This window comes from Bos mutus, chromosome 9 (genome assembly GCF_027580195.1).
Source record: "Bos mutus isolate GX-2022 chromosome 9, NWIPB_WYAK_1.1, whole genome shotgun sequence".
Lineage (NCBI taxonomy): Eukaryota > Metazoa > Chordata > Mammalia > Artiodactyla > Bovidae > Bos > Bos mutus.
In genome coordinates, this window is record NC_091625.1 from 50,483,437 (window position 1) to 50,505,519 (window position 22,083).

The 22,083-nt window shown below is 36.7% G+C and overlaps 1 protein-coding gene across 5 annotated transcripts in view; it reads left to right on the forward strand.

Annotated features, from left to right (window-relative positions):
- Positions 1-1,301: 1,301 nt before the first annotated feature.
- The window catches only part of PNISR (PNN interacting serine and arginine rich protein), a 28,275-nt gene continuing 7,493 nt past the window's right edge, over positions 1,302-22,083 (forward strand). Inside the window, exons 1-8 of one of the 5 annotated variants that reach the window (XM_070376559.1) lie at positions 1,302-1,440; positions 10,583-10,663; positions 12,807-12,925; positions 14,573-14,761; positions 16,121-16,344; positions 17,817-17,988; positions 19,076-19,266; positions 21,654-21,791. In XM_070376559.1, the coding sequence (XP_070232660.1) occupies positions 12,838-12,925; positions 14,573-14,761; positions 16,121-16,344; positions 17,817-17,988; positions 19,076-19,266; positions 21,654-21,791 (1,002 nt within the window). In that variant the 5' untranslated portion in view covers positions 1,302-1,440; positions 10,583-10,663; positions 12,807-12,837. Of the gene's footprint in view, positions 1,441-10,582; positions 10,664-12,806; positions 12,926-14,572; positions 14,762-14,992; positions 16,345-17,816; positions 17,989-19,075; positions 19,267-21,653; positions 21,792-22,083 lie in introns of those variants that run through there. The other 4 variants (XM_070376560.1, XM_070376562.1, XM_070376561.1 and 1 more) reach the window with 4 other exon arrangements.

Here is a 22,083-nt window from a genome sequence, read left to right on the forward strand (position 1 = left end):
GCAAGGATCAAAGGAACCACATTTTCCTTTTGCCTCCAGTAATATTATGTACTCACTTCATGGTGTTGGTAGGTGTACTTAGTGAATGTTTCTCCCAGGATGAAGTATTTTGTGGCTGGTTTTGATTTGAGGACCAAGCAGATCTTTACTTATTGAGGACTTTGTTCTAACACTGATTCAGGAACATCTGGGTGTCAAGTATTTTCACAAGAAGGCTGAATTTCATGCAAACGATATCTATTCACCTGTCTGATCTTTATCATTTTTTTTATCCTTCTAGGTATATTCTTAACATTTATTTTACTGTTAGTTGCTATTTCTTTTGCACAATTCCCAGTGAAACAATTTAGATACTTGGTGCACTCTGTTCAGTCATACAAAAGTTTAATGTTACTCTCTAGAAAGACACTTTCCAACATTTAGTTGAGAAATACTGTATCTTATCTTCAGAACATTTTTGTTTTCTTTGTAGTTCCTAGTCTAGAAATGGGTACTTTTGATACCTGAACGTAATTCCTATTAAAAACATCATGGAATCAAAGTATTCCATTTGAAGAATCGCATTGCATAAGTCCTTTAGGGAGGCCATCTTGTGGTTGAAATAAAGGAGCAGCGGGACGGAAACTGGACTTCGCTGCCGCTTTTCCCTAAAGGTCGCGGAGAAGGAACGAAACCTCGGGACTAGCCGAGTGAGGAAGAGCTAAGCAAGTGTCCCCCGGAAGGGGGCGCGATGTTTTCGAGGTTAACAAAGCTGCGGGGTCAGCTAAGGTCTCCGCTATCTCTCCATCCAGACCAGTCATTTCACCAACGTCCGGTCTCCCTGGAGGCGGAGCCCTTGGAGGCGCTCGGTGAGACCCAAGCTGGGAGTATTGTGGAAGTTCGGGCTAGACTCTGGTGGCCCTAAAATACGGCTCAGGGTGCACCGAGCAACCCGCCAGTTGGTTCATTTGACCCTGGGGCCCCTCCGTAGTCTGAAAAGTAGTGCCGCGAACTCAACCTTTATGGAATCCAACACACATCCCCTTGAAATAGGATCACGCTGCTAAAGTAAAAATTTTGAGCGCACTCTGTACAGAATACTTAGTCTTGGTTTTCTGTTCACTGTGAAGATAAAAATGGGTCAGGCATGGCGCTGGATACTTCAAACGGTAAAGTACAAGAACGTCCAGATATTTGCATTGTGTTCTTTACAAAGTCGAGGTGGTTTTGCCCATAACAAAAATGGCGTCGCAACTTGTTAACCTGGTACAGTCATGTGCCCAAAGACCTGGATGGGGGACAGTATGGCTTCAGGTGACTAACGGATGTTATTATTATTCACTTCCGGGTGAGACTAATCGGGCGCCATCTTGTCTTGTTCGTGGAGAAGTAGAAGCATCGAAAGGGTTGGAGAGGTATTACAGGAACGGTGGCGACAGCGGTGTTCCGGAAACAGAGTGGGTAAGTGGTGCTGAACGATTAGGCGTGGGGACTTGCCAGGCCATTACAGCTTTCTTGGTTTCTGTGGCGAAGGTAGCATAACTTAAACACGTAGCCTGCGTACGCTGCTTGGCGCGACCGCTGGAACCTCTTCTCCCTTAAAGCGGTGGCGTCCGCCTGACTTGATGAATCACGGCGATGCTCCCGGTGAAAAGGAAATGTTCTTAAGTTGAAAGAGAGTGCTCACGAGCTCCCCTTCTAACTACGAGAGTTCCCTCTCCGATGAGAAGGGAGTGATTGTTGGGCTCCCGACCGGCCGTTAAGCACTGCGCGTGCGCAATGGGAACCCTCTTATGGGGAGGGGGTGCAGAGCGGAGGAGGCGGGGGCTAGGCCCTGGACCTTCTCTGTCTCGTAGCTGAGACTACGCAGGCGCAGCCAAGGGCAACTGTGTTCTTTTAAGAACAGTTAGGGCACAGAGTCGGACACGACTGAAGCGACTTAGCAGCAGCAGCAGGTTCCTTATAGTTTGTATTATCCTTGTATTTTTAAAGTCATAGAGACTATGTGTTAAACTTCGGGCAAGAAAGGTAGCATCCAACATTTCAGTTTCATTATCCTGTAGAGGATACTATTGTCGTCTGAACCTCGCGGGTCCTGTACAGATTCTGATTGTTGGTGGTTAATTTATAGAACAGCAAAATAAACTTGGAGTTTCTGGTTGGGGTGCAGCAAGGCAAAGGCAACAAAAACGGTTTTGCAAGGTGTTGTGGGCTGTGGGTAAAGTAAATCTGTTCTTTTAAGGTGTTCTTGAGACTTTAGAACAGTTTTTGATTTACAGAAAAATTGAGCAGGTAGTACAGTTACCGTATAAACTACTCCCTCTCCCCAACCCCGCACACACAGTTTCTCCTGTTAACTTTAGTGTGGTACGTTTGTTACATTGAATGGACCAATATTGGTACATTATTACATAAAGTCCCTAGTTTATTCACATTGCCTAAGTTTAAACCTAATATCCTTTTTCCAGCTCAGGATTCTGTTTAGAATATCATATAAATTTAATGGTTATATGTCCTTAGTTTTCTTTGGTTGTGACAGTTTTTTAGGCCTGCTTTGTTTTCTCTGGCTTTTACAGGCTGAAAATTCATACAGTGATGTCCTAACTTCAGTGCCTCAAAATATGACTATATTTGGAGATAGGATCTTTAAAGAAGTAAAATGAGGTCATTAACATGGGCCCTACATGTTATAATGAAACTTCCCTCTGTGTACTGCTCTTTTGGAAAAAGAAAAACTTAGCCTCCAGAACAATGAGAAAATAAATTTCTGTTGTTTGAATTATCCAGTCTTTGGTACTTTGTTATGGCAGCCCTAGCAAAGTAACACAGTGATCTTGACAATTTCTAGGGATACTGGCCAGATATTTTGTAGGGTGACCTGCTATTGGAATTTGTTGTTTTTCTCACGAAAAGACTGGTATTAGGGTTTTTTGAGGAGGAAGATCACAGAGGTTCAGTGCCTTTTTCATCACATTGCATCTAGGCTACATACTATGAACATGACTTACCATGTTGATATTGACCTTGATCACCTGCTTGAGGTAGTGTTTGTCAAATTGCTCTGGAGTATACTCTCCCCTGTCCACTTTCTCCTTTCCATACTGTACTCTTTGGGAGTCCCTTTGCACAGTCCATACTTAAGGAGAAGAGAGTTAAGTTCTCCCTCCTTTATGATCTACATAATTTATTTGGAATGCCTCTGCATAGAAGATTTGTCTCTTCCCCTCCAATTTATTTTAATCATTTATTTATGTCAGGATTCATAAATTTTTATGTCATATTTGTGTTGTAATCCAGTACTACTTTATTTTATTCCCCAAATTATTCCACCTTTGGACATGGGTAGCTCTTTGAGTTGTCTACTCTGCACCTTTGACATCCTCCCATCTTCCCCACCCCTTTTTGAGCAATCATCATACTTCCTGGCACTGCAAGATGCTCCAGGCTCATTTTGTATATTTCTTGCCCCAGTTCTAAGAATCAGCTATTGCTTTACCAATCCCTGATTACTTTCCTTAATTGGAGAATAGTAGTAGAACAAAGGTAAGTGTTTTTGTTGCTACTGGGGGTTGTTTCCTTTAGATTTTCTACAATTTTTTTCTTCCAAATTTATTTTTCAATGATCACTTGTTTTTGTTGTCTATAATCAAGGGATTCAATTCTCCAGTATTTAAGTAGCAAAAAAAGTTTACGACATTTCAAATGATTACAAGGTTAACTTTGTTAGTGCCATTTCTAAATAATCTGACTTGATCTAAATATATTCTTTTTGACTTTGAGGTCAGTTACCATGAGTGTAAGACTGAAATGGCAGGGGATAAGAAGGTTGTTGAATTTTGTGGTTTGTGTTTGATATGAGGAACTTCATTATACACACCAAAGGATGGGTATATTTCTATATTTCTTTGATTTTCCAATTGGTGCGTTAAGGGCTTTAAAACAAACACTACATTTTCATTCTCATTCATCTGTAATACAGTCTATAAGATGATTTTTGCAAATATTAATGATTGTCATTTAAACGAGTAATTTTAAGAACCTTATAGCAATGATTGTTCTAATATAGAGTCATCTAAGAAATAAATAAGATAATTTATGGTCATTTCTGGTTGTGTTAGTTTCATAGAGATACTGTACCAAATTGCTGCAGACTGACTTTAAAGCAACAGAAATTTGTTTTTACAGTTCTCCAGCCTACAAGTGTGTGACTGAAATTAAAGGTTTTGACAGGGTCATGCATGTGTGTTCAAGAGTCCTCCCTACCAGTCTCCTCCTTTTCTTTCTTCTCTTTCTCTCTGCTCTAGGGGAGGATGTTTTCTTTCCTCTTCCAAGTCTATTGGTTCCCAGCAGTCTTTGGCTTTCCTTGGCTGTAGACAATTTACTCCAGTCTCTGCTGCTGTGATCACATGACATTTTCCCAATGTCTGTCTCTCTTTTTTCTTAAGATGCCAGTCATACTGGCTTAGGACCCACTTTAATCCAGTATGACATCATTTTAATATGTTTGCCAAGACCCTATTTCCAAATAAGGCCATGTTCACAGTGAATGGAAGTAGGGGTAGGACTTCAACGTATCTTCTCAGTTCAGTTCAGTCGCTCAGTTGTGTCTGACTCTTTGCGACCCCATGAATCGCAGCATGCCAGGCCTCCCTGTCCATCACCAACTCCTGGAGTTTACCCAGACTCATGTCCATCGAGTCAGTGATGCCATCCAGCCATCTCATCCTCTGTCGTCCCCTTCTCCTCCTGCCCCCAATCCCTCCCAGCATCAGGGTCCTTTCCAATGCGTCAACTCTTCGCATGAGGTAGCCAAAGTATTGGAGTTTCAGCTTCAGCATCAGTCCTTCCAATGAACACCCAGGACTGATCTCCTTTAGGATGGACTGGTTGGATCTCCTTGCAGTCCAAGGGACTCTCAAGAGTCTTCTCCAACACCACAGTTCCAAAGCATCAATTCTTCGGTGCTCAGCTTTCTTTTAGTCCAACTCTCATATCCATACATGACTACTGGAAAAACCATAGCCTTGACTAGACGGACCTTTGTTGGCAAAGTACTGTCTCTGCTTTTGAATATGCCATCTAGGTTGGTCATAACTTTCCTTCCAAGGAATAATATATCTTCTAGCAGAACACAATTCAGTCCATAACACTGGGCATATCCATAAACTAGATTTTTGTAGCTGTGTGTGATAATGTGCATGATCTGATGCAAACCATGGTTGTTGATCTTTCTGGTCTTTCCAAATCCCAGTTGTTTCCAAGGAAATAGCAGTTAATTTAATCCTGTGAAGGGAAAGTCTTGCAGCCCAGCTCATCAATGATCACATTTCTCTAAACTTGAGAAATTGAGCTTATGGATCTTTAAAATTAAAGCTAAGCGAAGAATGAATAGATTGAAATTGATTTTTGATGTTACAAAGTCACAGACGTAGTACTAGAATGTCATCCTCATCAATGAATATTAATATATTTACTTGATAATAAATATCAGTGACTGAGTAAAATATTTTACCAGTAAATATGGGCAAAGCACTTTGGAGAATTCAGAATAATTATAAGATATTTCCTATGCCCTCAAGATTCTTGAGTCAAGGCAAAACACATAAAAATTTTGATGCTCAGCTTCTTGGTTCTTTGTATCTTAAAAAATCTATAGTAGCTTTGTTTTTTAAGATGCATCCTCATAATTAAATAATTCAAAGAATACAGAAAGAAAATAAAAAAATTAACTGATACCTCTTTTCCCTCTCCAGAGCTTACCAGTTTTAAGAACTTTTTGGTAATTTAGGAATTTTCTATACTAAATTGCATCCTTAAAAAAAAAAAAAACAAAACTTTGAGTGGCATCATTATTGATCCTGTATCATAATTTTTTCCCTTATACAATTCATAATACAATTTGTACATCAGTGTATGTCAGCATATAAAAATCTGCCTTATTCATTTTAATGGCTAAATAGCAGTCCACTGTATGGTTCACTCTTAACTCACCTATTGCCTTTTGAGTGTTACTGAAAGCAGATGTTCTCTGTTACAGACACGCTACAGGTTTTTGAGTTAGATGGTGAGTGTACTCATCCATGGTTCTAAGTCCCTGAAGTGGGATTGCTGGCTCAAAGGGATGAGCATTTAAAATTGTGATAAAATACTCTACTGTTAACTTGCCTTCCAAAAAGACTGAAACTTTGGTGTTCTACCAGCATGCTTGTTCAACATTCATTTTCTGTAGCCAAGTAAAGTTTCTCAACTGCAGGTTTAACTGAAGCATTTTATTATTGTTGTTCAGTCACTCAGTCATGTCCGACTCTTTGTGACCCCATGGACTGCAGCATGCTAGGCTTTCCTGTCCTTCACCATCTCTTGGAGCTTGCTCAAACTCATGTCCATTGAGTTGGTGATACTTTCTAACCATCTCGTCTTCTGTCATCTCCTTCTCCTGCCTTCGATCTTTCCCATCATCAAGGTCTTTTCTAATGAGTCAGTTCTTCACATCAGGTGGCCAAAGTATTGGAGCTTTAGCATCAGTCATTCCAATGACTATTCAGGATTGATTTCCTTTAGGATTGACTGGTTTGATCTCCTTGCAGTCCAAGGGACCCTCAAGAGTCTTCTCCAAAAACACCACAGTTCAGAAACATCAATTCTTCAGCACTCAGCTTTCGTTATATATAGTCTAACTCTCATGTCCGTGCATGACTACTGGAAAAACCATAGCTTTGGCTATACGGACCTTTGCTGGCAAAGTAATGTCTCTGCTTTTTAATACGCTGTCTAGGTTTGTCATAGCTTTCCTTCCAAGGAGAAAGTGTCTTTCAATTTCATGGCTACACTCACCATCTCCAGTGATTTTGGAACAAAAGAAAATAAGGTCTCTCACTGTTTCCATTTTTTCCTCATGTATTTTCAATGAAGTGATGGGACCAGAGGCCATGATCTTCGTTTTTTGAATGTTGAGTTTTAAGCCAGCTTTTTCTCTACTATTTCAATTTCATCAGGAGGCTCTTTAGTTCCTCTTCACTTTCTGCCATAATGGTGGTATCATCTACATATCTGAGTTTATTGACATGGGATTTAGCATGATGTACTCTGCACATAAGTTAAATAAACAGGGTGACAAGATACAGCCTTGATGTACTCCTTTCCCAAATTGGAACCAGTCCGTTGTTCCTTGTCCAATTCTAACTTGTTTCTTGATCTGTGTACAGAATTCTCAGGAGGCAGGTAAGGTGGTCTGGTATTCCCATCTCTTTAAGAATTTTTCCACAGTTTGTTGTGATCCATACAATCAAAGGCTTTAGTGTAGTCAGTGAAGCAGAAGTAGATGTTTTTGTACTGCTTTTGTCACAATTTCACATTGTTTCCATATTTTTCTCAGCCTAAGTGTATCAAACACTGTATTTGAATAATAGCTTTTACAAAAACTTGGGAGGGAACAAAGCTTTGGAAAGTATAGTAAAAATAGAAATGATTGGTTTTAACGAACAGAAATGGTACAAGTAATACAAATCACTTTTGAAAATATGCACATAAAATCTGTTTATAGGAAAACTTGAAAAATTTTGCTTTGTTTTGTTTTAATAGAAGCTTCAGCTTATGATATTGTGAGAAATGGGAGCAAAAAGTCCCCCCCCCCAAAGATAAAATGAAATCTGGGTAACTCTTAGATTGCTTTAAGGTAAGAAAATGGAATTGAGGAGAAATGGATTGGCTTGATCACCCCTCCCTGTCCCCAGTTGTAAACTTGAGTGCTATCAGAAACATCATGAGAAAGTCTTGGTGGTGATATTAACTACTACTAATTGAAGCTTTTTGTGCCCAGTTTTTATATATTTCCCACTTAATCTTTACAATAACTCTATGAGGTAGACATTTATTATGTCTACCATTTTAGAGTTGAGAAAACCAAGGATTAGAGAATAGTTAATTTCCCCATATTCACACAGCTCGTGAGTGGTGTAGATAGGCATCATCAGCTTGTGTTCTGAAGTCTAGGTGACAAGTGATAATCAGAAAACTTAAAAAGCGGAATTGAAAAAATTGGCCGTGACAACCATTAAACATGTGTAAGTAAAAGAAACTTTTTAGAGCGGTTTCCAGAAAAGTAAATGTGTGTATTGGCAATGATGACAGTCAACATGCATCACTGATATGTTAAAGTGATTTTATTATTTTCACATCTATTTGCAACCCCAGCAGACACTGCTGCTGCTGCTACTAAGTTGCTTCAGTCGTGTCTGACTCTGTGCGACCCCATAGACGGTAGCCCACCAGGCTCCCCCGTCCCTGGGATTCTCCAGGCAAGAACACTGGAGTGGGTTGCCATTTCCTTCTCCAATGCATGAAAGTGAGACGTGAAAGTGAAGTCGCTCAGTCGTGTCCGACTCTTAGCGACCCCATGGACTGCAGCCCACCAGGCTCCTCCATCCATGGGATTTTCCAGGCAGCAGTACTGAAGTGGGGTGCCAATGCCTTCTCCGCAGCAGGCACTATATAGAGCTTATTATAGTTCCTGCAATGTATGAGTTTACAACCTACCACAGAAAAATCTATGCATTAACTCTGATGTGCTGTTAGAGCTTTGTAAAACATAGCAAGCTGTGCTTAAACACCAGCGTTTTGGTTCTCATGTATGTTAAGTCAACAATTTTCTTATCATTAAGAGGGTAAACAATAAAAGTAAACACAGGGAAAGAAGAAGCTATAGACTTATTTATTCATTTGTTGTTTAGTGACTGCAGGGTAATAGGCTTTAGGACAGCAAGAAGATGTCTGGAACCTTTGGAAGGTCTATCAGCTTTAAAAAGGTATTAATGTAATGGGAAGAAGATGAAACTATTTGAAGGACAAATTGTTCTCACCTTGCTGATGTAATTTTTAAACTTAGAATTCCATGGAAGACTGAATGTATTACCTTATTTGTATCATTAAGTTCATATCAGATAGACGAGATCTTTTAAAATGTTCCTTTTTTTTTCTTGGCATATATGACAGTTGCAGCTTTCATTACAATCCCAAAGGATGACAATGCCAAAATGTTCAAACTGCCATACAGCTGCACTCATTTCACATGCTAGCAAGGTACTGCTCGTAATCCTTTAAGCTAGGCTTCAGCAATATGTGAACAGAACTTCCAGATGTACAAGCTGAATTTAGAAGAGGCAGAGGAAACAGAGATCAAATTGCCAACATGCATTGGATTGTAGAAAAAGCAAGAGAATTCCAGAAAAATACCTACTTCTGCTTCATTGACTACACTAAAGCCTTCTACTGTGTGGATCACAACAAACTGGAAAATTCTTCAAGAGATAGGAATATCAGACCACCTGTCCTGTCTCCTGAGAAACCTGGAGGCAAGTCAAGAAGCAACAGTTAGAACCGGACAAGGAACAACAGACTCGTTCCAAATTGGGAAAGGAGTACGTCAAGGCTGTATCTTGGCATCCTGCTTATTTAACTTGTATGCAAAATGCATCATGTGAAATGCTGGGCTGGGTGAAGCACAAGCTGGAATCAGGATTGCCAGGAGAAATATCAACAACCTCAGATATGCAGATGAAGCCACCTTATGGCAGAAAGTGGAGAGGAACTAAAGAGCCTCTTGATGAAAATGAAATAGTAGAGAGAAAAAACTGGCTTAAAACTCAACATTCAGAAAACGAAGAGCATGGCCTCCAGTCCCATCACTTCATGGAAAATAGATGGGAAAAAATTTGAAACTGTGACAGATTTTGCTTTCTTGGGCTCCAGAATCACTGCAGACAATGACTGTAGCCAAGCAATTGAAAGATGCTTGCTCCTTGGAAGGAAAGCTATGGCAAACTTAGTGTGTTAAAAAGCACTTTGTGGACAAAAGGCCATATAGTCAAAGCTGTGTTTTTTCCAGTAGTCATGTATGGATGTGAGAGTTGGGCCATAAAGAAGGCTGAGTGCCAAAGAATTGATGCTTTCGAGTTGTGGCACTGGAGAAGACTCTTAAGAGTCCCTTGGACAGCAAAGAGATCAAACCAGTCAATCCTAAAGGAAATCAACCCTGAATAGTCATTGGAAGGACTGATGCTGAGGCTGAAGCGCCAATCCTTTGGCCACCTGATGGAAAGAGCCGACTGGTTGGAAAAGACTCTGATGCTGGGAAAGATTGAGGGCAAAGAGGAGAAGGGGGCGACAGAGAATGAGATAATTGGATAGCATCATTGACTCAGTGTATGTGAGTTTGAGCAAAGTGTGGAAAATAGTGAAGCACAGGGAAGCCTAGCCTCCTGCAGCCCATGGGATGGAAAAGAGCCAGACACCACTTAGTGACTGAACAACAACGAATGACAGTTCCTAAATTGCTTGACATGTTTTATATTGTTAGTTGTTCAAGTAAATAAAGAAATTTTGAAAGAAAAATGTTTTAAAAGCTTTGCTTTCTCATTTTTGATGTACTGGTTTCCTTTAAATTTACAATGGTAAATCTTTTCTCATAAAATTAATGGAAGAAAAAGTTTCAGATTAATTTGGAGATGATCACACTTTTGTGTTGCATCTCTAGAATTGATTTTTATTAATTCTAATAGCTCTTTATTATTTAAGTGCAAACATTCACTTTTTTTTTTTTTTCCAGGACATAAGTAATCTTGCTGCTATGCTTCCAAGTTGTAGTTCTGAATCATCCTAAATTTTAAACAGAAGGTGAACCTCTGAGGTTAGTCCAAATAGCAGTTGGTGTTTCTTCTGGCTGTTCCTCTATTTATTTGTTTCCTTTTAGCTAAAGTTATTTAAAGTTTTCAAGAGTGCTAATGAGTCATTAGCTTTTAAAGAACTTTAAAGGTATAGTTGGAAAAGAGGAAATTGGAAGAAAGATCAGAAAAAGAAATATGGAATTGATACCCGGTCCAGTTATTGGCCTCAAGTGCAGTACTATTTAGTGCCTGTTTTGCCTTATTCTAATAACACCATTATAATAGAACATGTAATACAATTAGAAGACAAGTAAGTGCACTTGACTCATGAGTAAATAAGGTATAACAAAGGAATGCATCTTCCCTAATTCAGTGTTCAACTGAGAGGTCAGGATCTGCCACTAATAGAAGGATTTAACATTCTGAGAATGCAGCAAAGACTAGTTGCAAGTTCTAAAAGCCTGGATTGTAATAGCCCATTGTTGTATTTAAGTTGGTGTCTATTGCTTCCATAGTATTTGGCTTTCATACTTTTTGTGATCCTGCAATACTAAGAAATAGTTTTGTTCTTAGAATAGAGGAAAGGGTCTGAAAGGATGCATTTAGTAAACATTTATTTAATGCCTGCTATATGCTAAGGCCCTGGGGTACAAAAATGAAGAAACATCTGCCAACTATGCGTGTCATTGATTCTTGAACAGGGTTGTATATCTGAGTTGGAGAAAGTATAAAAATGACTTGTAGGCGTTTAAAACTTTTTACTGTGAAAGTTTTCAAGCTAGTTTATAGTTGACTAAACTGTCCCCATACCCATCACCTAGATTTAATAGTTATTAACATTTGTCTTTTCCCCCTACTTTTCCATCTTAATTATATATTAAGAAACCTGGTCTTAGGGGATTCCAGGTGACCTAGTGGTTAGGATTCTAGGCTACATCGGTTCAGTCCCTGGTCAGGGAACTGAGATCCCGCAAGCTGCGTGATGTGGAAAAAAAAAAAAAAGAAACCTTGTCTTGTGGGCTATCTCTCTCACCTTGTAGATTTGTCTGATTGTTTCTTTTGATACTGTTTGGCCAATACCTTTGTCCCATTGTAATTCCTTCACACTGGAAAGTGAAAGTCGCTTAGTCGTGTCCAACTCTTTGCAACCCCAATGGACTGTACAGTCCATGGAATCTCTAGGCCAGAATACTGGAGTGGGTAGCCTTTTCCTTCTTCAGGGGATCTTCCCAACCCAGGAATTGAACCCAGGTCTTCCACATTCCAGGGTTGGGAAGATCCCCTGGAGGAGGGAAAGGCTACCCACTCCCAATATTTTGGGCTTCCCTTGTGGCTCATCTGGTAAAGAATCCGCCTGCAATGTGGGAGACCTGGGTTCGATTCCTGGGTTGGAAAGATCCCCTGGAGAAGGGAAAGGCTACCCACTCCAGTATTCTGACCTGGAGAATGCCATGGACTGCATAGGCCATGGGGTCACAAAGAGTCAGACACAACTGAATGACTTTTACTTTCGCACTGCAAGTGAGAGCCAAAAGCTCAGTTGGATTCAGGTAAACATTTTTGGTGAAAATAGTAATTATAGGGACATAATATTGTGTCTCATAAGACATTTAATAATTTGTAGGGGTGATATTTTGGTAACCTTTGAATTTTTGATTTCCCATGAACTTTTCTTCTAAGGTTGCGTGAATCAGCTGTTTTTATTAGGTTTGACAATATGACAGTTTTCTAAATCTATTCTACCTTCTGCGCCCATGATTTTCTTTCATTAACCAGAGCTATTTGATTACCCTCTTCAGTAAGTCTTGGATTATGGGAGGCTAAATAGAAAACTTTTTTTCTTATAATCTTCAAAATAATTACATTCCACAGGTTTATATGAGATTTTACATTAAATTAGAATTAGAAAAAATTGGAAAATTAGATTTTTCCCCCTTTGAGAAGTTGATTAGAGCTATGCTTTCCTCCAAACTCTTGACACCAGCATTAACATGAAATTTTCTATTCTTGCTTGCTAACCAAAAAATTCCAGTTGCTTCTGGCAACCTTTTGAGCAGAATTTTAGAGCTCTGATGACATAAATGTAAAATCATATAATAATTTCTGGTGTGTGAGCTTTTTTAACATTAACACTCATTCTCTCTTTTTTAAACTATTTTTTTGAAGACAGAAAAACAGATATATTTTAAAAGTCAGGATGTGGGATCAAGGAGGACAACCTTGGCAGCAGTGGCCTTTGAACCAACAACAATGGATGCAGTCATTCCAGCACCAGCAGGATCCAAGTAAGGAAACAAATTGAATTTTGGGAAGTGGAGTTTGGAAGTATATAGAAATGGGTGGAAGATAGGCACAAGGATTAAGGGAGGTAGAATTGAGATTGGTTTATTGGATCATTTTATGGTTGAATTTTAATTTTTTCTCTTGAATCATCTTACCTAGGATATATAGCAAGGAGTGGATTTCCCTTTGGAATATTGCTTCAAAGGGTAGAAAGTTTTGTATAGATTTTATATTTCTAAAACTGATTTAGTTCTTGTTTTCTGAAGAAAGTCTTTCTTAAATGTGTTGCTTAAATTAATCATATTTCTGCTGTTAATTCTGAGTCTTAAGATTCTATGTAGATCATAATCAACTGATGGTATACTATATAATTTTAAAACCTCTCTTTAATATGGAGTATCTCAAGCTTACATAGATGCATAAAAGGGTATAGGGATCCCCCATTTATTACTGAGTTCTACTGCTGCTACTACTGAGTTCTAACAGTGGTTAATTAATAGCCAATTTTGCTTAATTGGTATGACCCCTTCTACTGCCCTGTGTTTACTGAGTTAATGCTTTCCTATTTCTTTTTTTTTAATAGCTACATATCATTCTGTTATAGACTGTACTGTAATAAATCCACTTTTAGATGATTGATTGTCTGACTTGACTTTTTGAAGACATTCCCCTAATTTTGTACACATACCATTATTACTTGTCCAATTATTTTCTTAGGAAAAAAAGCTAAGAAATAGGTTTGATAGCTCACAGTTGTGCATTTAAAGTTTTAGATATACATTACCAAGTTTAACTTCACCTTCGTCAAAATGTATGAGAATATTTAATCTCAGCTAAACTGAGATGTAAAAACCTGTGTCTTAGTCTACATTGTTTACTTTATTAATACTGTTAGATCTTAAAATGTTAGCTATAGTTTTTTTTATGATTTTTAAACCTTTTATTATGAAATTATAAATTTATAGGAAGTTGCAAAGGGATTACAGGGAATCTCATGTAATCTTTATCTTGTTTCCTTGAGTGGTTACATTTTACATGTTTATGTTATAACACGAAAACCAGGAAATGGACATGGGTAGTACCGCATGTATGTACAGTTCCAGTCACTTTAATCACATGAGTAAAAGCTATAGATTTTTGATGGAGATAGAGGAAACAATGAATTTTGAATAAAAATAAGAAGTTGTTGAGATATATTTTGACTAGAGAAAGGAGTTAAAGATGCTAAACAAACGTGACTGAGAAGGAACAGAAATAGCTAGCTATACTCACCTGAGGTGTATAGGATCCAGTGTAGACCTGAATGGGACCTGTCTGAGAAAGAGTGAGTTTAATCATTTGTTCTTATAGTGATTTTTTAAAAAGAGTAAGAGTTTTTAAAAATTCAATGAACCTAAGGTACAGGGAATACATTTTCTTATGAGTAATACTAGAAATTGGTTATTTTGTAAAGTCCTTTTCTGAATGTCTTAAGTCATTTATTTTGTAACCTGCATATGCATTATTTTTAAGCATTTTTTCCACTATAACATTCTATAATATTTAAAATCTCTAGTAAGGATTAACTGAAATGCTTGTTTTACATAGAAGCACATTCTTTTAGCTCCTACATTCTGAATGTTAAATTCTGCTATGTTAAATTTTGTTAGGCCAGATTGACTGGGCTGCATTGGCTCAAGCTTGGATTGCCCAAAGAGAAGCTTCAGGACAGCAAAGCATGGTAGAACAACCACCAGGAATGATGCCAAATGGACAGGATATGTCTACAATGGAGTCTGGTCCAAATAATCATGGGAATTTCCAAGGGGATTCAAACTTTAACAGAATGTGGCAACCAGGTTTGTTGTTTATGTTTTCCAAATTTTAGGACTCAATTTTAAAATAAAATGAGGATTAAAATTAAACTTTAATTTGCTTAGTTTTATGACTTCTTGAAATTAATGCTTCTTGAAGACTAGGCAGTTTCAGTTAGATTTGACCTTGAAATTTTATGGTTAAAATTATTCTGTACTCATTCTCCTAGCATTGTGGCACTCAGTTTGATTCTTTTCTTGGTTCTTCATTCCTAGGCTGACAGGGGCTGGGAACACTGGAAACCTCACTTGGCATCTAGGGAAGAGAGCATTCTATGTCTCTCTGTTGCAACCTCTGGCCTTTCAGCAGCAGCACTGGCAGAGCAAAACATGTCTAGTCTCTAATTAAAGAAAAATTGTGTCATTTTGTGACAGATTAGTCTGTCAAATATACTCTGCCCCTACCATCTGCTCATTTTTCTCTTTCCTTTTTTTCAGATAGTAAAGATCTTCCATAAGTTTTTATCTGTATGTATTTTTTTTGTTTGTTTGCTTTTTTTACTTTATAGTGTGATTTAGGTTCCTTGATGCTAGTTCACTTCTGACTTGTGTTATTTTTAACAGTCACTTCAAATTATTTATAGACAAATCTTACATTTGAGTATGCTAACAGTGAAGTCATAGCTCCATTTTCTTACTAATACTTATTGTTTCTCAGTGTGAGAATGGAAAACTCAAGAAGTAATCCTCTGATATCACTTTAAAAATAATAATGAATATTCTAATCTTTAATATTGAGAGAGAGTTCATTTCTAGTTTTCTTGAGTGTGTGCCAAATTTTCTCACATTTGAAAATGTTTTGGTTCCTAAGTTTATTGATGATTGATCTTGGCATCCTCATTCCCCAACTTTACTGTGCTGGCTTTGTGTCCCAGGCAAGTGATTTAAAACCTCTATGTGCCTCAGTTTCCCCTCCTGAAATTGGCAAAAATAGTACCTGATTTCTCCCTACCTCACAGGGATGTTGTGAGGATAAATGTGTTCATGGAAGAAAGAAATTATATAAAAATCTGAAGGTATTATTTTTATGGTATTGTTACTGAACACAAATAGAAAAATTGAACAAAAATTTGCTTTGGATTTTGTTATGTTCATTAAAAGTAATTTGGGGTATTTGGTTTCCATTTGTTTAGAATATAAATTAGAGTAGTAGTTAGCACGTTTGAATTATTTATTAGATTCATTGCTTATTTTTAAGATATACAAAAGGAATTTGACCAAGAAGTCATAGATTTTTTAATCTGTTTCTTTACTGAAAAATCTAGCTTTCTTGAGATCTTAAAAATTTGTGTTGATTTTGTTATAACCCCCTGTTGAATGTTTTTATGCCTGAATCCTAAATAGAATGGGGAATGCATCAGCAGCCCCCACACCCCCCTCCAGATCAGCCATGGATGCCACCAACACCAGGCCCAATGGACATTGTTCCTCCTTCCGAAGACAGCAACAGTCAGGACAGTGGGGAATTTGCCCCTGACAACAGGCATATATTTAACCAGAACAATCACAACTTTGGTGGACCACCCGATAATTTTGCAGTGGGGCCAGTGAACCAGTTTGACTATCAGGTGAAAGATATTTTGTTGCTTTAATATTGTAGATGTGCACGTAATCCATTCTTTGGAAGTGTCTCATCAAGAGTATCTAAGATATGCGTTTCACTTTTCAGTCTTGTACAGATAAGCACGTATGTGTCAAAAAAGTTACGAGTTTTTGAGTATTAAAATCATTAGGTTTTTGTTTTCTGGTTTTTGATTTGCTTAGGAAAATGGTATAAAGGACTGTTAGGGAAAAAATTGGATAAAATGAGAAATGTGTAAGTGCAATAGCTATATGATGTTTTGTTTTCTAATTTATAATTTCAAGATGGTACCTTTAAATATTAAATAAAGTTTAGAAAATGCACAGTAGTTGAATATATTATTTATCAGAAGTAGATTATGGTTAAGACATGAATAAAATACATGAAGAACATAGATCATCTTCCTAAATGCAATTCCTTCTGCTGTGTAGAGTAAGACTTTTTCTAGTGTTGTCATTTTTTTTTCCCATTCTAACATGACATGTTAATGGAATTGTACATACTTCCTTTGTAGCATCTGATTCATTCCTAGGGACATAGAACTCTATGGGGAATAGTGTCATGTGGAGTTTTATTTTCTCTAATCACTTTGCCAGAGTCTACCCTAAATTATAGTGCTAGGTGTTATTGTGAAATAATTGATTGCCATTTGTTATCTTTAAGCTATCATTTAAAATTTTGGAAAAAAACCCATATGTTGTTTCACGAATTATATGGATAATGGGCATAAACGTGAACAATATTAACCTTGAGACAGTACTCCCTTATTCGTACATACTTAGATACCTTTTGTATAAGAATATTTGATATACAGATATGACAGCTTTTGTTTGTTTTGAAAAAATGTAGTCATGGGGAGCTTCTCCTCACACAGCATTTGCTCATAGATCCCCATGCTAACAAGATAAAAAGCTCTGTTGGCATCTGGCTTAGAAAAGCCTCTGAAAATGGCAAAATTGCAACAACAAAAAAATTAATAGAATGATTCAGTAGCTTTTATCTTTGATTAAAATAGTTATTTCTTGCAAAATTATAGAAATAACAAGTTCATAATTAGGAAGTTGTAGTTGATATAAATTTTTTTTCCTGTAATTTTCTAGTTACAGAAAAATTGACATTTATTTGATTTCTTGGTAGTGGAAGTAGTAGTTGATAAATGGATTCAGAATGAAAAAGCTCATATTAATTTATATCCTTTTCTATACTTCTTGAATGTAGTATATTAAAAGCTGGATTTTATATGGCTCTTTGATTTACATAGGCAGAAAATCTTTATCTTTCTTAAGAAAAGTAAGCCTAGGTTCTTAGGGCTACAGAAATATCGGTGGATATTAGAACCATGGAAATCTTGGATTTGCTGCACACATGGATTTCTACTGTCCCAGTTCATAACACACGTGTGTCCCAGAGAGTATATTGTATTAATGTGAAGAAAAATAAACTGCAATACTCTTTCAGCATGGGGCTGCTTTTGGTCCACCGCAAGGTGGATTTCATCCTCCTTATTGGCAACCAGGACCTCCAGGACCTCCGGCGCCTCCCCAGAATCGAAGAGAAAGACCATCGTCATTCAGGGATCGGCAGCGTTCACCTATTGCACTTCCTGTGAAGCAGGAGCCGCCACAAATTGGTAGCTATTTAAGTTTAGGGAACCACAATTGGCATGATTTCTTGATGATGTAAAAAGGATGCTTGTTTTCTTAAATTGTTCTAATACTCTTATATGTTAGGAATTGATACTTTAAAGTCCTATCATTTTATAGTCATAAATCTTAAAATTATAAAAAGGATACTAACTAAAATACTTAGTTTTCAATAATTTTCTTTAAATCTTTTGTTATAAAATTTAAATTTATCATAAGCATAACATGTTGATATTTCTTTGATGTTGATAGATACATTTTGCCAATATATGATCAGTTCCCCCTTTTAAAACCTATTCATTCTCTCTTTATGGACTCTTTCCACTCTCAGTTCATTGGATATACTGCTGTCAGATTGATTTCTTTGATTTATTTCATTCACTTTCCATAGTATTTTGGCAAAATTAATTTTTAAATAACATAATAGAACTATTTTATGCCATCAGGAAGTTACATATATATGTTCCTTTTTATCTGGAAATCCAAATCCAGCACTTAATGGACATTTAAGTCTTTGTTTTTTTAATCACAAAGTAGACATTTTATTAATAGAAAGATTCTAACTTTTTTAACTTAAGGAATAATACTCAAATGAATTCTTAAAGTGAAGGCTTATGGTTTTGTAATTCTTTCAATGTTTTAGGAAACCGCATAGTGTAACAGTTGGCTCTGAATTAGCCCACATCACTACTTACTGTCTTTATAAACTGGAACACAACACTTAATCTCTTTGAGCATCAGTTGCATCACTTAAAAAAGATGAAGTGCTCTTGTAGGGCTTTTGTAGTACGTGAGATGATGGACTCTCCCAGTGCCCTGGCACATTATAAGTGTTAAAGCCATATTTACTTTTGCTATTAAAAGTGATGATTTTAAAGAAAAGCATAACGTTTAGTGAATTGTTTTTATTACCACTGCCTTGCTAAAGAATGATAGTATTTTCCACAAGCACTTAAAGGGCACCAACATGTTTTTTTTTTAACCTACAAGGATTATAGAAATTTAAGAATAAAGAACTCATGCATTTATGATTTTTACTTAACTGACACGAATATTTTGTCCCATGTGAAACAGATGCAGTAAAACGCAGGACTCTTCCAGCTTGGATTCGAGAAGGTCTTGAAAAAATGGAACGTGAAAAGCAGAAGAAGTTGGAGAAAGAAAGAATGGAGCAACAACGTTCACAATTGTCCAAAAAAGAAAAGAAGGCCACAGATGATGCTGAAGGAGGAGATGGCCCTCGTTTACCTCAGAGAAGTAAATTTGTAAGTAGACATTCTTGATCTGAAACTCCTTGTGACATCTATGTGAAAAAGTTAACTGACTATCTGACTTAATTCATTTGGTATGATAATCTCTAGGTCCATCCATGTTACTGTAAATGGCATTATTTCATTCCTTTTTATAGCTGAGTAATATTCCTTTGTATGTATATATGTATATACACACACATACCACATCTTTATCCATTCGTCTGTCAATGGACCTTTAGGTTGCTTCCACATCTTGGGTATTGTAGATGGTTTCCACAGTGGCTGCACCAGTTTACCATTTACAAATACCATATATCATTTGTATGTGGAAATGATATATGAAATAAAAGAATACGTATGGAGAATTTAAAAAGATACAAATGAACGTACTTATAAAACAGAATAGACTCACAGACATAGAAAACAAACTTATGTTTACCAAAGGGAAAAGATAGAGGGAGGGATAAATTGGGAATTTGGGATTAACAGATGTACACTACTATATATAAAATTAAAAAACAAAGACCTATTGTGTAGCACAGAAACTGTGTTCAGTATCAGTAACCTATAATGGAAAAGAATCTGAAAAAAAAATGTCTACTAAAGCACTTGCTGTATACCTGAAACATTGTAAATCAAATATATTTCAATTTTAAAAAGTTTATCAAAATAAATAGGTACTAATTTAGTCTTTGAAAAAGTACTGGAGTAGTATCCTTGAGATTAACTTTCAGTTAAGTATATTGGACTTTATATATGTGTTACTGAGATAGTAAGGAGAAAAGAGGGCAGCAAATATATAAAATGTTTCATTTCAGAGAGAAATTACTCAGATGCTAGATAACGGGTTTTATCTCGACAAACGAATCTCTGTTCCTTTATTGTAGTACAGTGAACTCCCCAGTGATGGCCTATAAAACAGCTATACTTACACTCGAGGATATAATAACGTAGTTTTTGATACTGAAAGTTTTAGGTACTGAAAGTAACATAAGCTTTTAACTCTTTAAATCTCTATCAGTTAGATGGCATGAATGGCTTGAGAATTTTTTTGTCTTTAGCAGCAGTATGCTTCTAGCTAGTATGACAGCCACAGCAGTGGCCAGTGTGCAATTCAGGAAATAATTCTTCCTCCCAAGGCCATTTTTTTCCTTCAGAAGTAAGTTTCAAGGACAGCCAATTAACTGTTGGCTCAGCTGGTAAAAAATCCACCTGCAATGTGGGAGACCTGGGTTTGATCCCTGGGTTGGGAAGATCGCCTAGAGAAGGGAAAGACTACCCACTCCAGTGTTCTGGCCTAGAGAATTCCATGGACTGTTATAGTCCTTGGGGTCGCAAAGAGTCGGACACGACTGACCGACTTTCACTTCACTTCAAGCAGGTACTGGCTTTGCTTCAATTCCATGAGTGCCATAAGCTACTTTTTTTTTTTTTTTTAACAAAATAACAATACCAAAGATGTGATTTTGTTCTGGGTGCTATGCAGATAAGAAACAACAGGCTGCCACTTTTAAATTTTATCTTTAAAAAGATAAAAAATTTTTTAAATCTCTACATTAAATAGTAGATTTCCCAGTTTGATTTTTTTTTTTAAGTGTCCCCCAAAAAAAATCTCAAAACTGGAGATTGTCCTCCCTTTTCTCCCAGATGCTTTGGACTTGTTTTTACGTGTAGTCTTCCTTTGGTTCGAATAGTCTTTCCATAGTATTTTTTAGGTGATCACCTTGGCTTTTACTTAGTACGGTTGCTAAGAGTGACTATGGAGTATTTCTTTGCATAAAGAAGAATCTACCTTTTAAGGTGTGCCATCTGAATACTGAAAACCTAACGGTATACAGAGACAAAACTGGTATTTCTTCTATCTGAAGTAAGCCTCATTTCTTGCTTATCTGTCCATTTTGTAGCTAAAAAAAAAAAAGCAAATTTCAGTAACCAGTTTAGATCTGGAAACTGACTTTAGTTTTTTTTTTTTTTTAAGTCAAATGATTTTAGGTAAAAAGCTTAAATTTACAGCTATGAAAGTTATACTGAGTATATGAGTGTGGCCCATTTATCCAAAATTCTACATACCACTCATCTCAGGACCATTAATATAATGTATATTAATTAAATCAATCTCTGGGCATGATGTGCTTCTAGTTATTTATCTTAGGAAAACTTAACTAAGGGAAAAAATTGAAATTGATTCTCAAAAGCCATCTTGTAATCTTGTATTTCCTCTCTTTAAATTACCAAATGAGATCTGTAGCACAAAAGTGTTATTTAGAGAGAAATTTCATTTTTCTGTATCTGTTTCATAGACTTTAATTTGGGGTTTTAAAATAGAATATTTAAGATAATTATTTTATGACATAAACATGAATTTGGGTGGCCCAAAAAGTGCTGTTACTTTTTTTTAGGATAGTGATGAGGAAGATGAAGACACTGAAAACGTTGAGGCTGCAAGCAGTGGAAAAGTCACCAGAAGTCCATCTCCAGTTCCTCAAGAAGAGCAAAGTGAACCAGAGATGACTGAAGAAGAGAAAGAGTATCAAATGGTAGAATGTTAAATTTCTTCCCTTTACCATGTACAGGCTTAAAAAAATTTTATTTGAGATATAATGACATTCAGCATTATATTATAGGATTTATCTTGTTAATAATTCAAAAAAAATTTTTGGTTGGCTATCTTAAACTTGAGAACTTGTAAAACAATTATAAGATGTATATTTGCTAGGTACTAGTGTCTGCAAAATCCAAGTAACTCATAATATATGAAATCACAGCTTATAAAGCAGTTATTAAGCACATTTTCTAATATCGACAGCTTGATTAAATAGTGTTTTATTA